This window comes from Chamaea fasciata, unplaced genomic scaffold (assembly GCF_029207755.1).
Source record: "Chamaea fasciata isolate MVZ Bird 193981 ecotype frontalis unplaced genomic scaffold, bChaFas1.0.hap1 SCAF_5, whole genome shotgun sequence".
NCBI lineage: Eukaryota > Metazoa > Chordata > Aves > Passeriformes > Sylviidae > Chamaea > Chamaea fasciata.
The window spans coordinates 54,685,237-54,697,812 of NW_027094090.1; the positions used below are offsets into that span (position 1 = coordinate 54,685,237).

General features: G+C 42.3%; 1 protein-coding gene across 1 annotated transcript in view; it reads left to right on the forward strand.

Moving 5' to 3' along the window:
* ITPR2 (inositol 1,4,5-trisphosphate receptor type 2) overlaps positions 1-12,576 on the forward strand; it is a 248,333-nt gene that overhangs the window by 125,521 nt on the left and 110,236 nt on the right. The window contains exons 40-42 of the mRNA XM_066183751.1: positions 8,520-8,710; positions 9,963-10,105; positions 11,655-11,763. Of these exons, the coding sequence (XP_066039848.1) occupies positions 8,520-8,710; positions 9,963-10,105; positions 11,655-11,763 (443 nt within the window). The remainder of the gene's footprint in view (positions 1-8,519; positions 8,711-9,962; positions 10,106-11,654; positions 11,764-12,576) is intronic.

A 12,576-nucleotide genomic window follows, 5' to 3' on the forward strand; every position in this document is an offset into this window, starting at 1 on the left:
GAGCTCCTCTGATTGCTGGATGAGTCAGGCCAGGCTTTCTCTTCTCCCAAGGAGCCTGTCCGAGCCTGTGCTAGGACAAGAAGAAAAGGACTAAGGCTGCACTAGGGGAGGTTTAGGTTGGGTGTCAGGAAAAATTTCTTCACGGAAAGGGTTGTTAAGCACTGGAACAGGCTGCCCTGGAAAGTGGTTGAGTCATCATCCCTGGAGGTGTTTAAAAGACGTGTAGGTGTGGCACTTAGAGACTTGGTGTAGTGGTGGACGTGGCACTGTTAGGTTACTGCTTGGACTCTATCTTGAACATCTTTTCCAACTTAAATTATTCTATGATTCTGCCCTGTTGAGACAGCCAAGCTGAACTTGTCCCCACAGAAGCTTGAGCGGGAAACCACGGGTCACCCTTTAAGGGGATGGCAGATCCAGCTTCATGCCAGGTGTGCCAGCACATGAAAGGGCTGGTGGGCTTTGGTGGGCAGTCTTCTGTGTTCCTCTTGTTTCTGGGGGCTCCAGGAATGGCTGATATCTGGAGTTTGCTTCAGATATGTGATTTTGTTCCCTCTTTGTGGAATTCAATTTCCATCTCCACTACAGTTCTTTCTTTCATTCTGTTTTCTTTTTTTCTGGAGATAGTTTAGAGTTGTTTTTGTTTTGGTTTGGTTTTGTTTTTTTTTTTCAAGTAAGCTCTTGTGCTGTCCTATGGGTCCAGGCTTCTTCTTGCTTCTCTGGCTTCCCACCCATGGGCCCCAGCCATGCCTTGGGCACCCTCAGGCGTGGCAGAGCAGAGCTGAGCTGCCGGTGAAAGGCATCACTCCGTGTCCTCCTCTGGGACTTCCTGCAGCAGCAGCAGGAACCTCTGGGGCACCATGGGCTGGCAGCCTCAGAGCAGCTCCCTGAAAGCACACAGCATCCCCACTGCTGATTTTCTTGCCCATATCATAACAACTTTTTCGGGATTCATCACTCACAGCAATGTCCAGCATGGTAAAATTGTGTCGTGTCAGACAATTGCCGCGTTTGTATTGAGTGTTTTATTTTGACAGTGCAGAAGGGAAGAGTAAGGGAAGAGGTGAGGGGGATTTCCCCACAGAGCAAGTTAGATGGAGAAGAAGTGAAAGCAGAGTTTTTGACAAAACACCCCTGTGCAAAATTTGCCTGGCCAGGGAGCTCTTAACTGCAGGTGATACTCGGTGCATTTAGGCACGGTGGCAAACATGTCTTGCCTGCGTTAATGGAGTAGGCCTGCTCTTCTCTGTGGAAATATTTGGAAAAACTGCCCCAGCTGGGGATATCACAGGCTTATACAGCCAAGGCCCTTTTGTGATTGCAGCGGGTGCCTGGTGCCTTTCTCTGTCGGATGTTCCTTTTCCCAAAATAATGCTTCACTTTGAGAAGGCAGAGGCATCTTCCGTAATAAAAACATAGCAACCTTCTTGCGCCTCTTTTGCTGGCTGCAGGCATGGACCCCTTTTTTCCCTCTTCTGACTTGAGAATATGACAGCTTTAATGCTAGGGCCTTCGTGTTTCACAGCAAGGCTTTAAAAAACCTCTAAAAAGATTTTGCCTATATCAGAGAGATGGAGTATTGGATAGATTTACAGCAGGAACCACAGACTTCTGATGGAAAATAAGTGGAGTATAGACCTGAAAGAACAAACGTGATTTTTTTTTTGAAATTATTTTTGTTGATGTGTCATTGCCCTGGATTTACAAATGAATCTCAGGGGGAAGAAAGATCATACACAGACTTCCCAAGATATCAAAGATCCATATAATAACAGACCCACTCTTTGAAAGACCCACTCAGAGCAAGTTTAACCAACATACCCTCTGTTCAGTACTTCCTGGTTTGTTGCTGCCAGGTGGATACAAGCACTACCTCAAGAGCTTAAGATCATTACATCTGCTTTCTGATGAGCACTGTAAGAATGTGCATTTCCTTCCAGGTCAACAAAAGGATATCTTGCAGAATCCTATTTCTTTATAACCCTGGCACTTCAACTCCACCCCCAGGGAAAAACTGCATAAGCTTTTCAAGCCTTGCTGCTTTGTCCCCAGGCACTTTCCTGCCTCCAGTTCAGCAGGCAGCACAGAGGCTTGCTCCCCTTCTTCAGCAGACCCCTCTGTGGCTCCAGGAGGTTTGGAACACAGATACCAATGTGCACCAGGTTTCTATTGCCCAGGAAACATTTGGGTGCTTGGTGTGAATAGAAACACCTGTGAAATTACATATATACATATACACATATAGATACATACATATATCCATATATATATATATACATATATATATATACATATATATATACATATACGCACATACATGTGTGTGTGTGTGTGTGTGTCTTGTTCACATGGATTTCTGTAGCAGGTTATCACACTGGTGAGAATGAACACAAGCATATATCACTTTGCCCTTTTCTCTTTTATTAAATAGGACTGAGCTTTTGCTTGAAAATACAGTCCAAAAAATGAATAATCAAAACAGCTCCCGTCTCCCTGGTAAAATAGCAACAACTGAAAAATATTTAAAAGGTCCCCAGACCTTTGTGAATATAGAGGAGATAAGACATCCAAACATTTAATTTATTTCAAATGAATTCATTATCAGAGGACTTTCAGTTCATGCATTTTATGATCTTTGCAAGGTTGAGAAGGGTGCAGGCCAGTCTCAAAGCCTGCATTTTAAACCAGCTACTCTCTTCCTCTAAAGATTGGGGAATATCACCTCTCCTCACAACCAAAGAGTGTATATCTTAAATTACATATCCTAAATGGCACTGAAGCAGGGGCTTTCTTGACCAGTCCTTCAGGACCCATGCAAAGAACTGTCTTTGCTTCTTAATTAAGGCAGCAATTCTTGTATCTTCACCTCTGAGCATCAGCTTTCTTTTCTGTTACAAGGGCAAATTTAGTTGTCTTACACTCTTGTCTCTGTAGTATCCAGTAGTTTTCTGCCTTATGTTTTAAAAAATTGAATCTTTCCTCTGGTACTGTGTCTATCCCAAGGATGTGGTCTGTCTGTGCCTGTGCTGTGACCACCACTAATGAAATAATTGGAATTTCCCAGGTGAGTTAACAGTGCCGGCTAAGAACCTGCATTTTGTTACACTGTGTCTCTTGGCAAACCCTTAAAAAAAAATCTGTTAGCAAGCCAAATTGCATTAGTCACTTGTCAGATTATGTTCTAGGATGTTGTGCAGGAGAAGCAAAAGGAGAATTCTTGTTTCCATCCTACCAAATTTGAGGTGAGCCCTGTAAGATTGCTATTTCCTAAGTTCAAAGCTGGAACAGGTACAGAGGAAGCACTGCTGTGGTGGTCGGGAAAGGAGAACTGTGTTACAGGAAGGGAATTCAGAACCCCCACGTGTTTTGCCTAGCAAAACACAGACCTGTGTTGTTGCTCTTTAAAAGTACTTAAGATGATAAATAGTCACAGAGACGTTTAAGCTGAAGGACAGTGCTGACCCAAAACCAACTGGACATAAATTAGACTAGGCTGTAAATAACCTAAATAAATTTAGATTGTAAATCAGAGGATTGGAACCAACTTTGGAAGGATGTCCTTGATCAGTGGGCTGAGAGAAAGTGGAGGGAGGAGGGATAGCAGATAAGCTGCCATCATTTTAAATGGGGCTCAATAAATTTTTCCAAATATATTAAAGAGCATAGGTTGTCTGTAACAGAGAGCAGATGGTCTGAAGGTGTAGTGAAGTCCTTTCTGGTTGAGTATTTATTCCCTAATTTGAAGTCACCAATACCTCCTTGTACAGCATCCAAAAAAATCTCTCCTCTGGTTCTTCTTGACCATGCTTTTATGCCTTCTAAAGCCCTTTACTTTTCCCTGACAAATTACAAATAGGAAACATTAAATGTAAAATCTAGGTCACATTTTGTTGCTTCTTTGGAATTATTATGTGTATTTTAATGTCCATATAGGTTAATTTTCATATAACAAATTTTTCAGTCCTGAAAATACATTTATTTCACTTCCCATTTGAATTTTAAAATCTTTTTTCCATTTTATAAAAAGCTAGACCTTCATTTTCAATTTTTAGTTCAAATAAAATAATTATCCTGTTGTTATTTTTTTGACAGCAAGAAGAATACATTTCAGATGAAGCACATATTTTATTCTATTTTAACTGTTTGTGTTTCCCTAATTGCAAGAAAAATCCAATGATGATCTTTTTACAGGCTTATAAATATTTTAGCGTAGATTTTCTGTTGGAAAAAAAAATCCAAGTGAAGGATACAAGATTGGCAGGTTTGTGTCTTGTCTCCACAAAGCTTTTATTTCCCTTAAAAAGTCTTGCTGTTGCTAGCATTAGTGTCTCTCCATCCAAATGCATTTGTTAAGCAGTCAGTAAATGATTAAGGAGCTGGAGGGACTGATTTATGGAACAAAATTAATTGAACTAAATATGCATCACTCGGTTACGTGACAACTGGGAAGTGTGGGAGAACATGATAGAGCTGTCTGCAACTACCAGGGGGTGGAAACTGTGAGCAGAGCAAAGGATTCACAGCCAGGTACAGCTGGGCTTTTCCCTGACCCAGACTGCCCATCACACTCCTCCTCCAGGGGCTCTTAGGGATCAAGTGCCTGTGTGTCTCCCTGAAAACCCACACCAGGGATGCTTCAGGGTTAATTAACTGTGAAGCCACCACACAGCTAATGGTGTGTTCTGTATATACTGCAAAAGCTAATGGAGTGAAATTTAAAATTAGGGAGCAGTAGGTGGAAATAGCAAGAACGGTGAGGTTCTTTATGGCAAGATAGATTATTCTGAAGAACGGGCATCCAAGGAAAATTACAGGCAAGGGCCACTTCCTGGAAATCCTCAGGACTAAATTGGTCCTCAGGCAGCAGCACCGTGAAAGGACAGTGCTTCAGGAGGCATTCCTGAAATAGGTCCAATTGCTGTGCTTCTGTGAAGAGAACTACATGCAGATAATTTAATAAAATAACACCTGGGCCCATTTCAGCCTCTCTGGGAGCAGCTGGACTGTGCTTCTGGGACTTGGCTGGAGCTTGCTCCTTGAGAGTGCCTTGATTTTTACCTCCTTGATTCTTGGCATTGATGGTGCCCTTTTCTTTTGAATCTTCAAGTACTATTTCATTGTTTAAGCAGTAAGGGGAAGGAAAGCTGCTGATCACTGCATGCCCACAGAACCATCCAGCACAGGGCAGGGCATTTTGCTGTGACCTGGCTGAGTTCGTGGCACTGCATTCCTTATCATTGCCATGGGTCGTGTTTGCTCGCTTGTCTTGGCTCGTCTTGGCTCTCTTGCTGAGAGATAATTGGGAGCAGCAGATGGAGAGTTAGTAGTCTAAAAGATTTCCCAGAAATTCCATCTCCTCTGACACTGGCAAAATGGTGTTGTGTATTCAGGGTGTAGTTAGCCCTGTGCACAGTGCCCTAGGTGGGAAATGGGCACTGTTTAAGCCTGGGATGTGCCCTCCACGCAGGGCAGAATTTACCTGTGCTGAAGACATCACAGAATCACAGTATTCTCAGCTGGAAGGGACCCACAAGGACCACTGAGTCCATCCTAGTAAGTATCCTGCTGGATACTTATGTACAGACAGCCACGTAGCTTTTTCCAAGTCCACCAGTCAGATGAAAGTCAGAATTTTACCCCCTCTTGGCTCCTTTGTCTACTAGCTCTAACCATACTCTGCAAGTTTGAGTGCTGTCCAAAAGTATTTCTAAGTGGAACAAAAATAAACATGCTTTTAAATATTTGATGTTGATACTTTAAGGGAGATTGACACATTTTGAAGAGGAAAGCAGCCTACAACACCTAAATTAAAAATAAATATTTATGTTCACATTTGTTCATCAGCTTTCCAAAATGTAAAAATATGTTTCATGTTGTTTTAAATAATGAAATGTGAAACAAATGAAAGATAAACTTTCTACAAGCTGAAAAGAAATAAGAAGACAAAGGCTTTGTTTATAGCTTAGACTTCAACAGTGCCCTTTGACAACCAATACAAATCTTAATTACAAATGGAATTATACATGTAAGAACTGCTCAAAACAAAGGAGTATTTTTTTCTCTCTCTGGTTTTCTTTGTGATAGTTTTAATTAGCTGCAACTCTTTGAACAATCATAGTCCTTGACTGCTCCTCAGACACTGATGGAAGTTGTTAACTTCAAATGGCATCTATAGGACTGCAGAAGTCTGGGTTTTCCTCTGAACAGTGTGCTCCCCATTGCTAAATTTATTCTTCCATATATTAGGATTCTGCATACATTCCACTTAATTGAGAAGTGAGCATTGTCCAGTAGCATTCCAATGATTGACATTAGGACACAATAAATTGGATTAATAGGCTGCAGCACCCTACCCACACTGGCAGAACTTTAATGAACTTCTCTAGTAAAGTAGGCAGCAACAGGGTAAATGTGTTTTGAAAAAGAGCCCAGTTGAATTATTTGGAAAAACAATCATTAGAAATAATGGCCAGCCATACATGGCATTTCCCACATGTAATCAGGAACCTGCCTTCAAAACAAACAGAGAGTGGAAAGGAAAAGTCAATTTGTGTCTTCCCAGCTTAACCTAAATTGTTTTTGCAATTCCCTGTGGCCAACCATTTAAAGGAAAGTGCCTACCAGAAATGGAATTAGAGAATTCTCTTCCATCCCAATGGAACAGCCTGATCCACAGAGGGAAAGAAGCCCCAGTCCTGCATCAGGATCCAACCTTGCAGTGGGAAGAGAGGAGAGTTCCCTGAACCTTGGGATCCATTAAAGGGAAGAGAGTCCCCCTGACAGAGCTCCCTTGCCACAGTCTCTGAGGCTGGGGGTTGAGGTGTCACAGCCAGATTTAGGTCTATAATAAAAGCTGTCATTTCAATCTAGTCCTGAGGGGAAGAGAAAGTTTGTGCCTGGGATCTGTGACTCACTGTGCTTGGCAGCACTGCAGCCTTCATTCATCAGAGCTGTGTAGTGCCTCTGCCTGCACGTCCTACTGTGGGGCTGGAGGCATGGGCTGTTTGGGACAGAAGGGCATCTGCTGACTTCACAGGTTCAGGACATAAAGCTGGATAAGTTTTAGAGCTGGGAGGGAGAGGTGGAACATTTTTGATGCCTTCCCCCACTGTGGAAAGTGTGTTAGTGTGGAATGGTAGGGAAATGCCTCAGAGAACGTTGTGCAGAGCTGCAATTTGGGCTAATGGTTTTTTAAAATTCAGCTTGTTTCAATAAGAAAAACCGAAAAATTACTTATTATTGGTCATTATTACAAGCGGATTAGAACTGTTCCATTTTACTTTTAAGTGTTTTTTTTTAACATAAGCTGTGCCAGAGAAATTAAGTAAAATGACATGGAATACAGAGCCTAATCACTGGAACATGACCTGATCTTTCAGAGATATTGATCATAGACTCACAGAATGGTTTGAATTGGAAAGGACCTTAAACAGCATCCAGCCCCACCCCCTGCCATGGGCAGGGACACCTTCCACTATCCCAGGTTACTCAGAGCCCTGTCCAGCCTGGCCTGGAACACTTCCAGGGATGGGGCAAACCCTTGTTTATCGTGGAATTTCAGACTACTCATGCTGAGCCAGAGAACAATGTCAGTCTGATCTCCAGTAGAATGGAGAGTAGCAGCTAACACAGATTTTACTCGGGGAGAGGGCACATACCTTCTAACATTGTCTTTCAAACTTCCTTTTCAAACAACAGTTCAGGATGCAATTGTAGTTTAATAGTGGATGCCCTGTAAGAATTTCTGCAAGTCTCTCTTCTTTCTTTTTTTTTTTAAATTCTCTCTACTGTCATTTCCTGCCTATTATGTCTAAAAAAGAAAAAAAAAATAGCAGTTTTTAGCTTTGATTAAGTTTTTAAACTATCAGTTAAACTATCAGATGTTTATTAACTACTGGATACATTGCAGTGGCATCCAGGCACTACCCGGGAATCCAGGGTTTAGCAACCCTAGCAGTAGAGGAAACTCAGAGAGAAGAGGAGACAGTCTTTTTCAAATTTAATTTGTATGCACTTGGTTCCTCAAGGTCTTCACAAGAAAAATATACAGTAAAGCAACAGAGAGTACTTGCGATAAATTGGATAAATGTGCATATGTCCACTAGAAAGAAAAATTTCAGAATTTCCTTCTGAATAGAGTGAAACTAACTGTTGAAATAATAACACATATTCCTTTTGGTACTCTTATTAATATCTCTGGATGTTTTTCAAGTCAGTAGAAAAATTACTCTGTTTTAAAAAATATGTGTCTGTGTCTATGAAAATATATACTGGAAATGATCCTCATCTCATTTATAGTACAGCTTGCTTTCTTTTACTACCTTATGGCTGATTTCTGCCACTTAGGTATGCTTATTTTAAAGGGTTTTTATTTTTAGGATTCTTATTTTTAAATTGTTGAAGTGATATCATCCTGCCCCTTAACTTCAATGGGATCAGGCTTTTGCATGCCAGGATCTCTGTAAGATTTTCCAGGTTTTGCCACTCTAAATGTCTTGGGTTTTTCCTTCCTATTAAAGCCAAGAACCGTGGGATTGCGATTCCAGTGGATTTGGACAGCCAGGTGAACACCTTGTTCATGAAGAGTCACTCCAACATGGTGCAGAGGGCAGCCATGGGGTGGAGGATGTCAGCCCGCAGTGGACCTCGCTTCAAAGAAGCTCTTGGTGGGCCTGCCTGGGATTACAGGAATATCATAGAGAAACTACAGGTACAGAAATAGCAAATGGCTAGGGCAGCAATAGAACTGCAGTCATCTCACATGTGTCGGATGTGGAAAACACCAGAGACAGGCCCAGTGCATTTTTAGTGCTGCATGAGAGGAGCCACTGCACTTCTGTGTGGGGGCAGCTGAAGACTCAGGTCTTCGAGATCAGTATTTGGCTCCTATAGAAGTCAGAGAGGGATAGGAGGTATCACAGAATGAGCTGAGCTGGAAAGATCCCACGAGGATCATTGACTCCAACCCCTGGCCCTGCACAGGACACTCCAACAATCCCACCCTGTGCCTGAGGTTGTTGTCCAAACGCTCCTGGAGCTCTGGCAGCCTTGGGGCTGTGACCTTTCCCTGAGGAGCCTGTTCAGTGCCCCAGCACCCTCCGGGGGAAGAACCTTTTCTGATATCCACCCCAACCCTCCCCTGACACAGCTCCAGCCGTTCCCTGGCTCCTGTCCCTGGTCACACAGCAGAGCTCAGGGCCTGCCGCTCCTCTTCCTCTCATGAGGAAGCTGCAGAACTGCTGTGAGCTCTGACCTCAGTTTCCTCTTCTCCAGCTGAACAGACCAAGTGTCCTCAGCTGTTTCTTGTGTAGCTTCACCTCCAGGCCCTTCAGCATCTTCAAGTCCCTCCTTTGGACACTTACATTGTGGTGCCCAAAACTGCACACAATATTCAAGTTACGTTCTCCTTGAAGTGCTCTGCAGAGCAGTATCTCCTTTCTGCCTTTCTATGGCCACATCTCCTGTTCTGGCTGCAGAGGAGATACTGGAGGCTCTGGGTCATGTTTGTGTCTCTGGAGATTGCCATGACATGGAGATCACCTTGTGCATGTAGAGCTTAAATGGCATCCGGGGTTTACAACCCGAGAAAACAGCAGGACCCAGACAATTGGAGGGGCCCTAAACACCAAGGACACACCACCTGAGATGACACATTAACTGTGTGTGATGAGCATTGTTTTCCCAGCACACCATCATCCTGACTGTTGCCACACGTTTTGTGAGCACTAGTGCAGAGGAGAAATCCGAAAGAGAGTAACTATGGGCACCTTCCCCCCCTTGCCCTGTGTGAGGAGTGGCATGAAGAAAGGCTTGAAGTGGCTTTACAGCCACCTGGCTTGCCCAGGGCTCTTGCAGCTGGGCATCACACTGGGTGAAGCAGTGCACCACACCAAACCGTGCGGCTCCACAGCGATGCTGTTGGAGTTCCCTTGCAGTCATGGACGTTCTCCTGTCTTCCCCAGGATGTGGTGTCCTCCTTGGAGCAGCAGTTCACGCCCATGATGCAAGCTGAATTCTCGGTGCTGGTGGATGTGCTGCACAGCCCAGAGCTCCTGTTCCCTGAGGGCAGCGATGCCAGGATAAGATGCGGCGCTTTCATGTCCAAGTAAGTGGTGTGCAGAGGGGCCTATTTGCTTCTTTGGGAAAGATGGCAGGGTTTTAACATTTTCAGCAGCACTTACCTCAGCAGAGACTTAAGCATGCAGGTGCCCAAGTTCACTGTTGAAAGCTTGAAATGAGGTCTTTTGCTCCATATTTTATATTTCTCAGCACTTTTGTTGTCTGGAGAGCACAGAGAGAGAGATTGCTTGCCTTACCTGCTAGAAATGGGATGTTAGTGGCTTGTTAAAATTGTGGCAGCCTCAATCTATTTCTGTTTTCTCAATGGGCTACTTTTGCTATTACATTTCACCAAATCTACCACAGAAACTTAGATTTTCCATAGCAGAATTTTCAAGAATTCATAATGAAGCAATGGGCTGCTCAAGGCTTGTGGGTTTTTTGTTGGATTTTTTTTTTTTTGGTACAGCAAATTGATATTTTATTTTGAACTGCCAACAGCTCTTTGAAAATACATTTCGCTGGCACCCCTATTTGGCCTTGAATTATTAGATGTTTTATTTGCAGTCTGTGCATTGGAATAGAGTCTTGCAAATTTTTTATTAGTCCTCAAGTGAGATGCCCTCCCCACCCTTGAGAAACTATAATTTAAACAGAGATAACTTGGGGGAAATGAATGCATTTGGCAGCTCTCCTGATTCCTTGGTTATTTGCATATTCTGTAGAGGTTGCACTATAACAACACACTTTATATGTTTGGAAAAATTAAAAAAAAGAATTTGAGATTATCCCATGTCCTCTGTCCAAAATCCTGTTTGTAGCCAGCATCAAAAAGGGGGGAAAAAAACCCCAAAACAAAACAAAAAACCAAACCTGTCCAAGGCCTTCAGATTTTCTCCCTTCCTATTTTCACAAACATTTCTCCAGCAATGTGTGAACCAGTGCAAGGACCTGTGCACAGATCTGTTCTGCACAAAGACAGAAAGGCTGCTTCTGGTGTCGGCTTCAGCTGACTGAAATCCAAACTCCTGTCACAGTCATAGCTGGAGAAGGAAATGGACCCTGTTTTCTGGCTTGTCAAATGGTTGTGTGAATGTAAACAACAATTATGTTTCATCCAAATGTCTGTATTTTTGAATGCTTCCATGTATGGTTTTTTGGAAATCCTTTTGGCTGAATACCATTTGCTAATTATATCATAAATGTATTATAACCATTATAGAAGTTGGAAGGTGTAAAGGTGGTAGCTTTTAAAGTTTGCAAGATGCATGGTGAACACTGGTTACCTTTAAATAATGGTTACCTTTAAAAAAGGAAGGTTGAAATAGCAAGTATGGATCTTAATCTGGAAGTCCTCATAAAAAGTGGATGTAGAATTCTGCCTTCTCTATGGGCAGTAAGATAAGCAAATTGACACAAAAATCTCCCAACACCTTGAAAGTCCCATTTCCTTTTTAATTATGATTTCTCTTGACCACTTTTCTTTCCTTTCCTTGAGGAAAAATACAGTGATGGGCAACTTTTACATAAAGTAATTGTAGTATGGCTTAGCAACAATGTGTGGGGTTCTTTAGGTTTTAATATTTTACTTTCAGGTTGATTAATCACACAAAGAAGCTAATGGAGAAAGAAGAAAAGCTCTGCATTAAAATCCTTCAAACTTTACGAGAAATGCTTGACAAGAAAACCAACTTTGCAGAAGAGGTACTGCTACCACTTTAATATTAAATATAGAACTAACAGCACAGTATTCATAACAGAATCTGACATGATTTCTATTTTGTGCATGTTTTAGAGATAACCTGGTGTCTTAGGAACAGTGTGGTAAGGTAGCAAGTTGGTTTGGAACAAAAGAAACTCTCTGCCTTACATAGTTTTGTGTGAGGGACTTGATAAGAGTCAAGGCAAGCAAGATGAAATGAATTAGCAGTAGCAAGTATTACTATGTATAATTATTATATATTGGATATTCTCTATTTCTGGAGATTAGTCTTCATTTGTCACACCCAACTTTACCATAAAATCAGTGGAAATATAGGGATTTTTAATTGCAATTGTACAGTTTTTCCCTGCTGCCTGTAGTGCTAGACTTTTGTACTCCACGTGCTTTTTAATGCTCGCAAATGTGTGAAAGGAAATCTGCAATGTTTAAGCAGAGCTGCCAGTTTGGGGAAGAAGTGACATAGTCTGTACTCTGTAAGTGTCTAATTATTTCTTGCATTACTCTCTCCCTTTATTGCCCTGTTTTCCCTTCCAAAACCAAGTCTTTCAAATGCCTCTTTCATTTTGCCTGTTCCTTTGGCTATCAGTAGGCAGATTCAGATGTAGATGTCAGCTGTCCCTGTTCTTTCTGAGCCTGATCCCAGTGTCTTTTGTGTAGTTTCCTCTTATCCGTATTTCTGGGTATTCCCCAAATCCTTTCAGCATTATTCACTCTTAAATATGAATCATGGAGCTATCGTCTAATCTCTCAGTGCTGACATCAGACCTGCCCTGTGCAAAAATAACCAGTGTAAG